The following is a 15,366-nucleotide window of genomic DNA, read 5'->3' on the forward strand; positions in this document are numbered from 1 at the left end:
GTAGTATAGAAACTATTGAGGTAAATGAACCTGAGGGATTGCATTTGGATTACAAATTACTTGTTGTGGATAGAAATGGCTATGTTTTACACTTCACTCGTAAGGGAGAAGAAAGAGTATATTTATTGATATAATATAGATACAACATAGTGATTTAATAGCAACAAGATTTGAGATGGCTGGAGACACTTGATTATTGACTGCACAGAGGGAGGAGTTAAACAATATGCAGGAGACCCTTCCCTCAAGTCACAGAGTTCAGAGTGGAACCTCTTGCTTTCTAAACTTCTTGAACCACAGAAGGAAGCAGCCAGATGTGGCTGATCCACTCCTCGTCCCAGACTTGGTCAATGGTTTATGTGAGGAGGTTTTCCCATTTGCAGGTTGTCAGAAAGGCGGGCAGGAAAAGTAAAGATGTAATGAGATGACAAAGGAAAACAGTCAATTCAATCCAGATTTGTAGAAGTATTTGAGATATTAAATGCTAATAAAATCCCAAGTTTTGGGTTGTGTACTTAGATATGGTTAAAATCTGGAATGTCTGGCTAAATTAATGACTGATTCTCATGTTTTTTCTCCTTCATCTAGCCTCTCCGCAATGTGAGGCTCAGCCTGGGCTCATTCCTCCATCAGATAATGATCTGGTACAGGTTAAGGAAGGATCTGAAGCATCAGTCTCAGTGGAACAGAAGTTTACCTGCCTGGATGGGGGAGACAACAGCAGCGTTGCCTGAGTCATAGACTTTCATTTACTATACCATGCAAATAAATAGGCATGCAAGTCCTACATCCGTTCTCTCTTATCTCTCCAAAAGAAAACTTGACTGCCTTGCTGCCAGTTTTGATGTTGGAGCAACGGCTTTGTACTTTTTTGGAACTGCAGCAGCTGATGCGATGCCTCCTGCCTGCCTTTAAGTCTCCTGGTCCAAGCTGCAGCAAGTCAAATGTTTACCTGATGTGCTTTTCACCCTGGCTTCGTATTGCTGGTGCTATAATTTACATTTTCTTTGGGGTATGTTGCTTCTGCAGAATTCACCTTGGCCTTTGATAACCCTTTTGCAGTTGCCTACTAGAGCTGCTGGACACTAAGCTTGCCTATGGCACAGGGACATCGTGGGGCACATCCTATGGCCAGAGCTGCTTTGTTCTGCTCTCACAATGAATTGCAGAAGCTGCCTGTCTGTGGGCAGTGAGGGGATTGTGGAGGACAAGTGAAGACTACTGGTCACTACTGGCCACCTGGGTGATGTAAACTGTATGCCCTCACAGAGTGAGGGGGATACAGCACAACCACAGAGTGAGTGGTTTACAACCAGTATTTACAAACAATGAGTTCCTTTACTTGTAACCTCCATCACCTACCAAATCACCTGGACTGAAGAAAGCATCACAGCATCCAAGGAAAAAGCTTTCAATATATGAGAGAAAGAAGGCTTGGGGAGAATGAGGAAAAGGCTACCTAGTGCTCTATTGAAGTCAGAAATTTTCTCATGCTGTACAAGGCAAGTCCATCATTTAAATCGTGTTAGTGAGAATGAAATCAAATCCCACCCTCTGGATTACAGCATTGCACAGGGCACTGCGTGGGGAGCTGGCACTGGTTTAATTATTTACAGCATTATTTTCCACAATTACAGAAATGTAGCAAATAGCAGTTTTTAACAATAGGGGGACCAAATGCATAACAACTGTAACTTACTGCCTTATAACCCAGACAGCTGAAATAAAACTGAAACTTTGCACACACTAGGAAGGGCCACAGCATCCCCATGAATTCTCAGCATTTATAGACTAGAAATCATGTCTTGGAGAAAACACCAGCCACTTTGTGATAAGGATTAGGAGAAGTCTTCCAACTCTGTGAACAGATTATCCCATACCATGTCACTTGAGGGTGTCAAGTTTTTTGGCACAAGAGACAGTGGCCATTCTCAAGACCAAGCACAAAGCACCATAGGTTTTAATGGAAGGGACAGAATCTGCCCATCAGGGCCCTTGATCGAAAGCCTCAGTCACAGATTGGCTAATTCAGCACATCTCTCTCTCCCTGATGTTGTGTTTCTAGTTGCTCTGTGTGCTTGGAAGAGGGATTTGATCTCAACCAAAACAACAGCCTAAAAGCTTGTTCAGTTTAAGCTCCTCACCTCAGAAATGATTAGCTGAAATATGAACTCCCGATGGGGAGTTATTTTCTTTCTTGAAAGGTTGGACTGGATGATCCTTTGGTCTTTTCCAACCTTGGTGATTCTATGATTCTATGATTCTATGAACATGCAGGTGGCAGTCAGCTCTTATATCATCAATTATGCAAGAGACCAGAACGACTAACTTAGATTAAGACAGCTAACTTTTGGTTATGTGAAATTAGGTGAGGTAAATCCCACCCAAAGCATTCGCCAGCCATTTGCTGGTATTGCAGATCTCTCCCAATAAGTCTTTTCCCACGGAAAACCAAGTTAAAGACTGCTTCACAGATGTTTATGGCTGGCTTAAGTCTAAATGGTAATGCCAGCTCCCTTTTTGTCTCAGGAACTGTGAAGTTTCCTGGGGCAGCAGTTCAGTGCTTTGTTACAAACAGCAAAAGGCCATGCAAGGAAATGATGTAAACCTCCATCAATGGTGTTTCTTTTCTCACCAGTGAGCACACTCATTGGAAATGTAATGTTCCCAAGGTTTGTCAAGTCTTGGAGCTGAATGCTCAAGCATTGCTGCAGCAAATAGTGCAGCTCAAGTGCTCACTATAAGCTCAGGCTTCTCCAGTTTATAACACTTCTATATTCATGATGTTGTAAAATAACTAAGAGTAACATTCTCCAGGAAACTACCAAGCCAAGTGGTCCATCCATGATGTAACAGCAGACCTGCATTAAGCCCGGATGTAACTTCTACCAGTTATCAAGTTGGACTCTGTGATCCTTATGGGTCCCTTCCAGCTCAAGATATTCTATGGTACTGGAATAAAATGTATGTACTTACAACATACTTTACAAACGTGTCTGAGGTAGCAGAATACGTCAGACTCTGAAATGGACAGAAAAGAGAAAGAGTTCTCCACCTGCCTGTGTGGCTGTGCTGCTGCCTGCCCTCAGGCAGCCCCATCACCTTCTGTGCCCTGAGCTGTAGATCTGCACAGGCAGATGGTATTTACTGCCTTTATAATGTGTTTCAAGATATGCTTGTTGGAAATATCCAAGTAATGTTTGTCAGGACGGTATCTGTGATAAAAGCAGATTTCATTCGCGATTGCAATGGCGGCCGTCCCGCAAGCAGGAGCGCACCTATGGACACATCATGACAGCCCTTATACCCTGTTTGCTCCCCCTTCCTCCCCCCTCCCCTGTTTCCCCACTGGCTGGGTACTCCAGGTTCACAATCTCACAGATCTTATCAGAAGGTTGACATTTCATAGAATCATAGAATCACAAGGTTGGAAACGACGTACAAGAGCATCCAGTCCAACCGTCTCCTCATCACCATTTCCACATACCGTTAGCAACTGCATTTCCACATACCATTAAAAGTTGCATTTCCACATCATTTCCACATACCATCAAAAACTGCATTTCCACATACCGTTAGCAATTGCATTTCCACATCATTTCCACATACCATTAAGACAGTTTCCTCCAGTGCCTTCAAAACCCACAAATCAAACAATAAGTTCCTCAACTTCCACAAACACCCAGCACTTGGTCTCATGATTAGAGTACTCAATTATACAACTGGTCCCATTACTCCATTTACGTTCCTGGTTTCTCATTCAATATTCCCCCTGGCTCACCAGCAATGTATCTCCAGTGAGCCAAAATACAACCCAGGGGGTCTGCTCGTATCACTTTAGACACCCCTTGTTCCATAACAGCCTCATACACGACATAACATAACATAACATAACATAACATAACATAACATAACATAACACTTTCAGGACATAAACATTTAACAATCACACAGACAGTGACAATAATCAGTACAATTCATCCTCAGGATCCTTCCTCTCTCTGCCTCCCTCCAGAGCCCAACCTTCCCTCTGTATTCATTTCCCACACTTGTGTAGCTGCCAACCTCCTTCTCCAATAATCAACATATCAACGATAAACATCATTTCCATCCATGAGTACAAATTAGGCCCTAGAAATTGATCTCATTGTTCTGCTACACTTATAGGATCCTCAGTTAAGGAATTCTTCTTGAAACTCCTCACTTCTCTTCTAGTAAAAACAGCAGGCATTACCATACCCTATTTCCCTTTGACCTAAGACTGCCTTAAGAGGACAAAGTGAAGTATTAGTAAGGTTAGCATTAGAGAAAGGAAAACTCTCCAGGTCCCATTCGCATGACTCCAACTCCCTCAGTAATCCAGAGTGCATCCTCTCTCCAGGACCCTGCACAGACCAGCAGCACCCACTCTCCTCCTCTGAGAGCTCATTGCCGCTTGCACTGCTTTAGAAATTGAAGGGTGGGGGGGGATGTTACCTAAGGGATCCCATTTATGATCTTTCTGCTTCTCTTTCCTATTTCCTTTGAACTTTGACTCCTCACGAGGAACATTTCTTTACTTCTTGCACTCATTAAGCGACCTAAGCCAATTCTGTTTCAGAAAAAGGAGTCTTATTGCTTACATACAAATACAAAGTCTGACAGGCTCAATTTTCATCACACTCCTATTTTGGTCAAAATAATGATTTTCCCTGTAGTGGCTCTCTTCTGTATACAGTATTTAAACATCTTTTCCCTGTTCTTTTCCTAGTTTGGGGATTATTTTCCAGTTTTGAAGCACTTCTCCCAAGGGGCTGGCTATCTCTAGGCACCATTCTGGGGACCTTTTTCCCCTGCTCTCAGAACTCCTATTCCCCATCCCTCCAGAACGCTGCCGTGAACTCCCCAGCTCACAGGTTACCGCACTCTGATGCTCGGATTTTGGCCCCTCAGCAGTACTACACTCCTATCTCTTGGATTAATAGGGGTGCACTGCTGGCACTTCAAGTGCACAGGGTGCCGCACACAGCAGCTCCTCCCGAGACTCTTCCTTTCACCAACACAGCTGCTCCATCCGTCCCTGGCCGTTGCCCCTCGCGGCACAGCGGAGCCACAGCTCAGCACTCAGCGCTCGCTTCGCACTGACAGCGCGTCTCAGTCACATACACTCAAGAGTCTCAACCGACCCCAAGGAAAGAGTTAAATCCCCTTACCTTGGTCCGTGCACAAAGTTACTGGGTCGCCATGGCCAACAGCCGTGCCTGCCTGCCCTTGGCTTTCACAGAGCCCCTCCTCTATGTAACAGTCTCGGTTACATAATATCGGCATCCCAAGGAGTCACCTCACCACCCAGACAGCACCGCTGCCATCAGCGGGGTGCACCTATCCTGTGCAGGGCAGTAGGGAAACTCCCAAAGAGGCGATCATAATCCCGGACGAGCCCCCAGATTGTTGGAAATATCCAAGTAATTTTGTCAGGACGGTATCTCTGATAAAAGCAGATTTTATTCGCGATTGCAATGGCAGGCGTCCCACAAGTAGGAGCGCGCCTATGGACACATCATGACAGCCTTTAGACCCTGTTTTCTCCCCCTTGTCTCCCCCCTCCCCTGTTTCCCCACTGGCTGGGTACTCCAGGTTCACAATCTTACAGAAGGTTTACATTTGCTATTTACTTGTTCATTTATTTGTTATCTGGTGTCAGTCAGCAGCCATCCTGTTGTTTCCAAGATGTCTCAGTGCTCTCCTTGCCTTGATATGGTGATTTTCTTTAAAGTCATCATCGTTAAACAAAGAGCACTGGGGATGATATCAGGCCTTCCCAATGTCTCTTCAGGTGCTTCCCTGGGCAGGCCATCACTTGTTCTCTGGTTTGCCCTCCTGCAGGATATTCTTGCAGTGTGTAGGACAAAATATACATCTATACACCTATATACAGAGTGTGCGTTCCTGGGAAGGTCTGTCTAGAGGATAAGTGATGTAAACTCATCAGAGATCTTCCCCAAGTTAAGTAGAAGGACTCCCAAAAAGAACTACGATAGTGGAGATCATGAAATAAAAATAATATTATCCAATTCTATCGCAGAAACAACATTTGATTCCCACATGCTGATAAGGAATTGCTAAACAAGAACAGAGCTATGCCTGTTCCTTGTAGACGCACATTTCCCTGCACTGATTGGTATTTCCAGATCCGGTACCACTCCGATTAGCCACAGTGTTTGATTAAAGAATTGAAAGTACCTTTTAAACCCCACAGGCCAATGAATCAGCGTTGAATTCCACCAGTACAAGCAAGATCAGAATGTGAGCACTAGGCCATGCTCAGATGTGGGGAACAAACCCAAACACGCCACCCTCCTCTTACCCAAGGTTTACTATGCATTTCTGCCAAAAACTCCACCTGAATTTACCTCATGCTCTTTGCTGGAAGCAATGGCAGCATTCGCTACTGTAGTTTGGCTTTGTAGCCAAAACAAAGCTTTCCTAATTTTTGCTCTTCCGAGCTAAAGAAACAGCTTTGTCTGGGAGAAGGAATATGTGCAGCTGAAGGTGATAGGAGCTGCAGGTGGGAGCACAGTCAGATCAAAACAGGACTTTTGGAAATATCCAATTAGTGTGCTAGCCCCCAAAGCTGAAGATGAGTGAACCTTACCGAACAGCTGAGCTTCAGCAGCAGCTATAGGGCTCTAACAGGCTAGAGATGGCTACAGAAAGTGTGGAGACCTCAGGGCAAATGGAAAGTAGCTGATGATAGCAGGTAACTGCATGATAAAAAGTTGCTGTAGAGGTGGATGAAGCTGATAACAGACGGAGAAGGCAGCTCCCTTCACATATCATAGAATCACAGAATGGTAGGGCTGGAAGGGCTTAAAGCCCACCTAGTCCCAACCACTGCCATGGGCTGGTTGCCCCCTACCAGCTCAGACTGCCCAGGACCCCATCCAGCCTGGCCTCGCACACCTCCAGGGACAAATCATCCTCAGCTTTTCTGTGCCACTGCCTTACCACCTTCTGGGTGAAACATTTACCCCTAACAACTAACCTAAATCTCTTCTCTTCTAGTTTAAAACCATTACCCTTGTCCTTCCATGCAACAAGGGATGGGGAGGTGAGTAGTTGGAGTTGTGTTGGTGGCTCTGTGAGCTAAGGGAAGGGAGAAGACTATGAGAATCAGCTTGAAATCAATACCCTTCTCCTTGCCAGCATGCTTAAGCTGATCACCTTACTGTTTGTATAGCACAGACATCCTACCTGTTGTGTGTTCATGTCTTCTTGAACAAGAGACATCCTATGCTGTCTCAGATAAATGCTGTAGTGTGTGCACCACCAAGTAATTTTCAGGAAGGAATTGCTTTCATGACAACCCTTGATAGCGTTTTCACATCTGAAATATCCTTTGCAGCACAGAAGCTGCTGCAGTAGGTTTGGGAAAGATGATGACAGGAGATGCATGACTGGACAGATGTCCTGTAACCAGTGGGGATCCACTGGGACTGACTGAAGTTGTGGGTGCCCCATCCTTGGCTCGGCCCAAGGGCAGGCTGGATGGGTCTTCATGCAGCCTGGGCTGATGGGAGATGGTGGGCAGGGGTCGGGGCTGGGTGGGCTTTCAGTTTCCTTTCAACCCAATCCACTTTGGGACTCCTTGATAGACTCTCATGCAAAATAGCTGTGGAACTCCTTGCCTCAATTAGTTGCAGATGTGGAAGCTCATGTGGGTTTGAGGAATTACTGGAGGCTCCTAGAAGGATTTCACATTAAATCACAGCTGTGGGCAGAGGCTGCCCATCTTGTTACCTATACAAAAAGAAAGTGGTGCTTAGAGCTCACTTGGCTTCACCTAGCACCAGCCATGGGGAGCACTGACAGCGCTGACAATGTAGGGGGGTGTCCTTGAACTCCAGTGGGGGAAACTGGTCCTCAGTGGGACCTCAGATAGACAGAAGCCCATCATGGTCACAAAGCACTACGTTAGAACTATATAGGAACTCTAAGAAAGAAGGGGACAGATTTTTTAGCAGGATCTGCTGTGACAGGACGAGGGGAAATGGTTTTGAACTAAAGGAAAGGAGATTTAGACTGGGTATAAGGAAGAACTTCTTTACACTAAGAGTGGTGAGGCACTGGCACAGGTTGCCCAGATGGTGCCCCATCCTTGGAGACACTGAAGATGAGGCTGTATGGGCTCAGAGCACTGATGGAGCCATGGGTGTCCCTGCTCATTGCAGGGAGTCGGACCACATGGCCTTTCAAGGTCTTTTCCAACCCAAACCATTTTTGTGAGTATGTGATTTTGAGCACATTTCATAGAAGGATGTAGGAGGATGGGGCTGCAAGAGGCCCCAGCAGAGCTCTGGCCCCCAAATCCATCCCAGGCTGAGCAGAGCCACAGAGCCTTCAGTGTGATCCCTAGACACAGCACAGAGCTTCTCCCCCCTCTGGGGCAGCTCCTCCTCATGGCTCCTTCCTCTCAGACCTAGAGCTTTCCGTCAGGAGCTTGGAGGTTTTTTTGGTTATTATGTAAATGCTCTGCTACCATCTAGTGCTGGAGGGGAGAAGGGCTGGGGAGAGCCAGGGCTCAGCTCCTGGTGTGAGTGGGGTCCGCTGGTCTGGGGCTTCCTGGAGCCACGAAGGTCCTGAATCACGAACGGCCTGGGTTGCAAAGGCCCACAGTGCTCATCCAGTTCCAACCCCCTGCTGTGTGCAGGTCACCAACCAGCAGCCCAGGCTGCCCAGAGCCACATCCAGCCTGGCCTTGAATGCCTGCAGGGATGGGGCATCCACAGCCTCCTTGGACAACCTGTTCCAGTGCCTCACCGCCCTCTGGGTGTGAAAAAAAGAGGTAACAATTCAACAAAACTCAATAAAATATAAAATATAAACAAAACCCAGTGAAAATGAAAGGCCTACAAAGAATAGAAGCGGCAACAAATGACAAAACTCAATAAATGATCAAGAAATCCTCTAAAATAACAAGAAAAACAGTAAAAATGACAACAAAACTCAATAAAACAAGAAAATCCAGTGAAACATCAACAGAAATTGTAAAGTATTGTGAAAAACAGTAAAATACCCATACATACAGTTAAAATGAGTAAACAAGTTAAAACCCTGTGTTAGTCAAATCCATGTAAAGGATCAATTAAGAATATTATAAAAATGACACAACTCAATAGAAGATCAAGAAAACCCAATAAAATATCAATAAAAATAACAGTAAAACATCAACAAAATCCTGAAAAATATCAATGCAAACAGAAAAATATTTAAAATATGTAAATAATAAATAAAATTTATATATTTAAAATATAAAAATGGTTATAAATAGTAAAACATGAAAACCCAAACATAAAGCCAGTAAGAATCAACAAGTCCCCACAAATATCTAGAGAACTCTGTGAAATAGCAACAATGCCCAGCGAAAGTCTACAAAACCCTGTAGAAAACCATCAAGAAAAACGCTTTAAGCCAAAAAAACCTCAACAAAATACCAAGACAGCCCTGTAAAATATTAACAAAACACGGTGAAAGTCAATCAAATCCAATCAAATGCCACAAAATCCCAGTGAAGTACAAACAAAACAGCTACAAGCAAGGAACCCCAATTGGAAATCACTGAACGTCCAACGCTCACTCCTGGGTTGTGCCGCACTCCGCTGCCTGTGCTGCCACAGCGCCCCCTGCCGGCTGGCGGAGTTACCGCGTAGATCTCTAAGGCACGCGCAGCTCGCTTCTCCCTCTTCCCCGATGGTTTTCCGTCGCTTTCCGGCAGCGCGACGCTTTTACGACAGGAGGCGTAGCTTTACGGTAGCGGTCCGTGTGTGAGCCGTGAGGGAGCGGAGGCGGCGGGATGGGGCAGAAGCGGAAAGGTACCGGGCGGGAGGGGCCGTGCAAGGCTTAGGCCCTGTGTGCGTGTGGTAGGGCAGCGCTCGAGGCCGGGCTGGATGGGGTTGGGAAGCTTTCAGGAGCTGATGGCGGCGCCTGGTGCCGAGCCGAACCCTTTGCGTTGCATGCGTCACCGTGTGGTGCGCACGCCTTGCCATGTCTGCTGCGTTATCACAGCCTTCTGCTGGTGGGCCTTGAGGCACAGAATCATCCTGCTTGGAAAAGGCCTCTGGGATCACACAGAGAGCGGTGAGGCACTGGAACAGGTTGCCCAAGGAGGCTGTGGATGCCCCATCCCTGCAGGCATTCAAGGCCAGGCTGGATGTGGCTCTGGGCAGCCTGGGCTGCTGGTTGGTGACCTGCACACAGCAGGGGGTTGGAACTGGATGAGCACTGTGGGCCTTTGCAACCCAGGCCATTCTGTGATCACCAAGTCCAATGCCAGCCATACCATCATGCCTAGTGACACATCTTTCACTGCTACATCTGCTCCTCCAGGGACAGCAATACCACCAGCTCTCTGTGCAGCCTCTGCCACTCCAGCACTGCTCTTGCCAAGCACTTTCTTCCTAATATCCAACATGAATCTCCCCTGGTACAACTTGAGGCCATTTCCTCTCATCCTATTGCTGTTACCTGTGAGAAGAGGTGACCCCGAAGGTCGAGTTTGTCTTGGAGCATCAATGGGTATGCACATCATTGTTTATCTTGCTCTCATTTCAGATCTCAGCCATGCAGAGCTGATGATGATGACAATAGCTGACATCATAAAACAGTTAATTGAGGCTCACGAGCAAGGAAAGGATGTGAATCTGAACAAGTAAGTCACTCTGATGACACTGAAGAGCAGGTTCATAAGTGTTGAACATTTCCTGTGCAGTCATTTATGTTCAGTAGTGTTTTTTACAATGTTTTATTTTGATAGAATCATTTGAGTTGGAAGGGATACTTCAAAGCCATCTGGTCCCGTACCCTGCACTGAACAGGGACACCCACAGCTCCATCAGTGCTCAGAGCCCATCCAGCCTGATCTTTAATGTCTCCGAGGACGGGGCACCACTGCCTCTCAGGGTGACCTGTGCCAGTGGCTCATCCCCCTAACTGTAAAAAACATTTTCCTTATATCCTGTCTAAATCACTCCTCTTCTAATTTGAAATCATTTCCCCTTGTCCTATCACAGCAGATCCTGCTAAAGAGTTTGTCCCGTTCCTTTTCTCAGCTCCCTTTAGGTAGAGAAAAGCTGCTCTCAGGTCTCCCCTCAGTCTTCTCTTCTCCAGGCTGCACAGCCCCAGCTCTCTCAGCCTGTCATTGTAACACGGGTGTTCCATCCCTGGGATCCTTTTTGTGGCCCTCCTCTGGATGTCCTCTAACAGGTCCACCCCTTTCTTCTCACAGGATAGTCTCGCTTCTTTTGCCAGTATCTGATGATAAGGGTACTGAGATCTGGTGATTATTATCGTGACTTGAAATCATGTACTGCTTATTCATTGGTAGTGCCCAGAGTGCCACACAAGTTGTATTAAAATGGATTAGCTCAGTTGGACGTTCTGAGATCATCTGGTCCACCTGCCTGATTGCACCATGGCTAGCCAAAACTTATAGCTTACTAATGAGGGCATTGTCCAGTGCTGCACTGTTGAAAAGCACTAAGAGAGATGTCCTTACCTTTTGGTGTTTCCACCTGTGTTCATCTTACCAATTCCAAAGCCAGTTCTGCCAGGGAAGAGAGATTAATTTATAGATGAAGTTTAAATCAAACCTTCTTAGCAGTGAAGTTGCTGTTTAAAGAAATCTTTCTTTATGTATGTAGAATACTAAAATACGTAAAATACTCAATTGTTGTCCCAATGTTCCTATGTCAACATGCTTTGGAGTTTATTTTCTGTAACTTAAGTACCCAGCACAGCAGTTGCAAGGAATTACACTCAGCTTTGAAGGCCAACTGGGTGAGCCCACCTGAGTCTCCAACAAACAGAACAGTAATGCTGTGGAATGGAGGTACATAAGTCTGAATGGGGTCATTAATGGCGAGGCATTTTTGCTTTCAGGCTGAAAACCAAGACCTCAGCAAAATATGGACTCTCAGCACAGCCACGGTTGGTTGACATCATTGCTGCTGTCCCACCACAGCACCGCAAGGCTCTGGTGCCAAAGCTGAAGGCCAAGCCCATAAGGACGGCTAGTGGGGTAAGCACAGAGCTGTTCTCCCTGCCTGTCCACCAGCATCCTTCTCTGGTCTCAGTTGTGGTAGGTTTAATTGTTTTCACATATATGGGTATTGGATGACCAGAAGCTTTAATGAACGTGTGCTGGCTGCAGTGCCAGCTTCCAGCTTGGCTTTTGGTGTTGTGCCCAAGGAGCTAATGCTTTCAAAGCATTTGGGAGAGGAAAAAGAAGAGTGCAGATTTTTACTTCAGAGCAGTGTATCTGGCTTTTTACTTGCTGCAGAAACGTTGTGGCTTAGTTGTTAGACCCTCTCAGTGCACAAAGGTGAAGTGCTAGGATCAGTGCATTTCTTCAAAAGGTCTTTCAAATTGGAAGCAATAATGGAGGTACAGCTGACATTCAGCTGCGTGCTTGTAAGTTTTCTGACTGTACATATAGCATGCCTAAGCTGAAGACAAAAAGAACAGTGAAACCACCAGAAAGCAAAATCCCAGCAGTGTTCAGTTTTTATAAATCAAATATCTGAATTTCGTTAAGAATTGCTTCTTTTGGTTTCTTCTTTCTTATTTGTAGTTACAGAATATTTCATTGAGCTCTTACTCCAACCAGAGTTTCTGAAAACTGGAAATGTGGTATCTGAGATGGGTGCTTCAAATGAGAAGACACCAGAAACCTTAATTGTGTCTCTCTTATTCCCCTTGCTCCTGTAAAAAGGGAAGGTGGCTTCTTCTGTTATGCTTACATTTGATGTGTGAAAAGCTGTGTGAGATCAGCCTGCAAAAAAGGCTCATCTCAGTGAGGTGGAAGGAGGAAGCTGTTTTTATTGTCCTTCTTTTGTCTTTTTCTTTCTTGCCATCTCCCCCCTCTTCATCTTGCAGGTGTTGCTATTGGCACACTCTCACCCTTGCACTGTGTTTCTTGTGTGCTAGGTGGTCCTGCTCAATACCTGCATGTACACCAGGTTTCTTTTCAGTAGGGTTAATCACATTTCATAGGACACCCAGGCCTTCATAACACACTACCAGCTCTTTCTGAGCTGTGAAAGTACTTACTAATAATAGGTTTCCTATTTCTTGATATGTTTGCAATCTTCTTTTTCTGAAGAGTTAATGTGCAGATATTTTCGGTGGCAGACTGAGCAGAGAACATCCTTAAATAGCATCTCCAGATGCACGTGTTTACATAGCCATCAGCATGCACTTCATTTTTGTTACTTCAGAAGCAATGACTGTAATTTCTCTCTGCTCGTTACAGATTGCCGTCGTGGCTGTGATGTGCAAACCACACAGGTGTCCACACATTAACTTCACAGGCAACATATGTGTGTAAGTATGACTGATTGGGTGACCTAAGAGAGCAGTGTTTCCCAGTGGTTTTGTATAAGTTGGTATGAATTGCAGCAGTAGAGACAGGCTTCCTTTCTGCACCAGTGCACAGTTGCAGATTGCTGATAGCTGGATGTCACTCATTGCAAGTTAACCTTTTTACCATTTTTCCTTAAGCAGAAAACCTTTCATTAGCCAAACTTAGTAAATACACCTTTGTGGAGATAAGAATCAGAAGAATATGTGAATGACCCAATATAAGTTATAGTGCTGTGAAGGTCTGTGGTGTGTTGTGCTCGTGAGTAGGGTGGGTGTGTGGCAAGATAGGAGAAAGCTCAACAAAAAAGAAACAGGGCATAATGTAAAAAGTTTGAGAACTGTTGAACTGAAACCCACCTGAGGAGGTGCAGGTGTTGTCTACCAAAAACTTGCTCAGAGCTGGCATTGCTTGGCTCTGGAACAAAGTGAGAGCACAGATGGAAGACCTGTATCTGCCAAGAGCTTGTGGTATTAAGGGAATAGTTTCAGAGCTTTATTTGAATTGAGGAACCCAAGCTCAATTTACCTTGAAATATGTTGCCTCTGTTTTTTGACCTACAAGTCTGTGCTCCTGAAGTCTCATCTGTTTTTTGTGGTTTTTTTTTTCTTCCTGAGCATATCAATTCATCTGTTTAAAAACACTGCTTTTCTCTTCCACTTGTGACTTCTGAGACATCAGTGCATCTCACTACCAGCTGCCTAACAGGGCGAGCTGGCTTCATTCTTTCTTCTTTCACATGAGCAGCCGTGGTGTTTGAGATGTTGCAGGTAATGACGTACATGAAATCTCTTCACTCCAAGTGCCCAAATTTCGCCAGCAAATTAATTTGACCCTGGGAATTTGGTCATGAATTTTATAATGGTGACAGATGATTTGGGCTGAGTTTGCAGGGCAGGCAGTAAGGAAACGAATCCATTGTGCTGTGAATTACACATTTCTGGTTTGATGGAGGTGGCGTTCTGACAGCTCCATTCCCTGTCTGTTGGCTGTGTTCAGTGCATGCACTGTCAGCCTTCCTGCCTCAGGTTGTGTTTGACTGCACGATGACTGTAGATGGGCCATTAATAGCTCTCAAAAGAAAGCTGAAGATACTTCAGAATAAATTTATTTTCTGGTAATTAATTACTGTCTGCCATCTACCAGTCCTCTCACTGCTAGCAGTCGTGCTGTCATTGCTGTGAGTCTTTCTTGCTCTGTCAAAGAGTTTCAGATAAGACAGCAGTTGTCATTTAATACCAATCATAGAATAGCTGGAGTTGAAGGGACCTTTAAAGGCCACCCCCTGCAGTGAGCAGGAGCACCCACAGCTCCATCAGTGCTCAGAGCCCTGTCCAACCTGATCCTTGGTGTCTGTAGGGACTGGGTACCACCACCTCTCCGGGCAAGTTGTTTCTGATCATAAAGCTGCTCTTTTCAAAACTGAATAATCTGTAACTATTTGTCCAAAACTGTAGAGCAGCTCCCTGACATAAGTCCATGTTCCAGAACTGTGCTCACTGTGCGTTTTACTTCTAGTAAGTTTTACCAGCTTGTTTTGTGTGGCCGTAGTCATTTGACAGGTCTGGGTTGGTTTTGACTCCTCATTCTCACTGTGTTCCCCTGCCTTTCTAAGGAGAGTTGGGATTGTCAGAGCAGTGCTTGCTGTGTGTACACCCTTCTGTATTATATTTTGTACTTCAGACAGATAACAGTTGTTGCATCTGCATGAGTTTGATGCCTGTTTTTCTGTCTTTTAATATTTGCAGATACTGCCCAGGTGGCCCTGATTCTGATTTTGAGTATTCAACGCAGTCTTACACTGGATATGAGGTATTTCTTCTGTCTGCCACGGTGCTGTGCCTACTCTCTCTATAAGCTTGGGGTAGGCTGCTCATTATTACTACAAATTCACTCGTGTTTCAAGAACAAGAAACAAAACCAGACTTTGTAAATGCAGAGGCCTAAAGCAGCTGATCTACAGGACTGGA

At 45.3% G+C, this 15,366-nt stretch overlaps 2 protein-coding genes across 3 annotated transcripts in view; both read left to right on the forward strand.

Annotated features, from left to right (window-relative positions):
- Positions 1–734, forward strand: part of FBXO16 (F-box protein 16) — a 30,717-nt gene extending 29,983 nt beyond the window's left edge. Inside the window, exon 8 of the mRNA XM_042883555.1 lies at positions 589–734. Coding sequence (XP_042739489.1) covers positions 589–734 — 146 coding nt within the window. The remainder of the gene's footprint in view (positions 1–588) is intronic.
- A 9,036-nt stretch (positions 735–9,770) lies between these two features.
- Positions 9,771–15,366, forward strand: part of ELP3 (elongator acetyltransferase complex subunit 3) — an 84,926-nt gene continuing 79,330 nt past the window's right edge. The window contains exons 1-5 of one of the 2 annotated variants that reach the window (XM_042883505.1): positions 9,771–9,851; positions 10,591–10,687; positions 11,917–12,055; positions 13,289–13,359; positions 15,145–15,208. In XM_042883505.1, coding sequence (XP_042739439.1) covers positions 9,833–9,851; positions 10,591–10,687; positions 11,917–12,055; positions 13,289–13,359; positions 15,145–15,208 — 390 coding nt within the window. In that variant the 5' untranslated portion in view covers positions 9,771–9,832. The remainder of the gene's footprint in view (positions 9,852–10,590; positions 10,688–11,916; positions 12,056–13,288; positions 13,360–15,144; positions 15,209–15,366) is intronic. The other variant, XM_042883506.1, reaches the window with a different exon arrangement.

This window comes from Lagopus leucura, unplaced genomic scaffold (assembly GCF_019238085.1).
Source record: "Lagopus leucura isolate 7727_CA_CO unplaced genomic scaffold, USGS_WTPT01 Super-Scaffold_100038, whole genome shotgun sequence".
Lineage (NCBI taxonomy): Eukaryota > Metazoa > Chordata > Aves > Galliformes > Phasianidae > Lagopus > Lagopus leucura.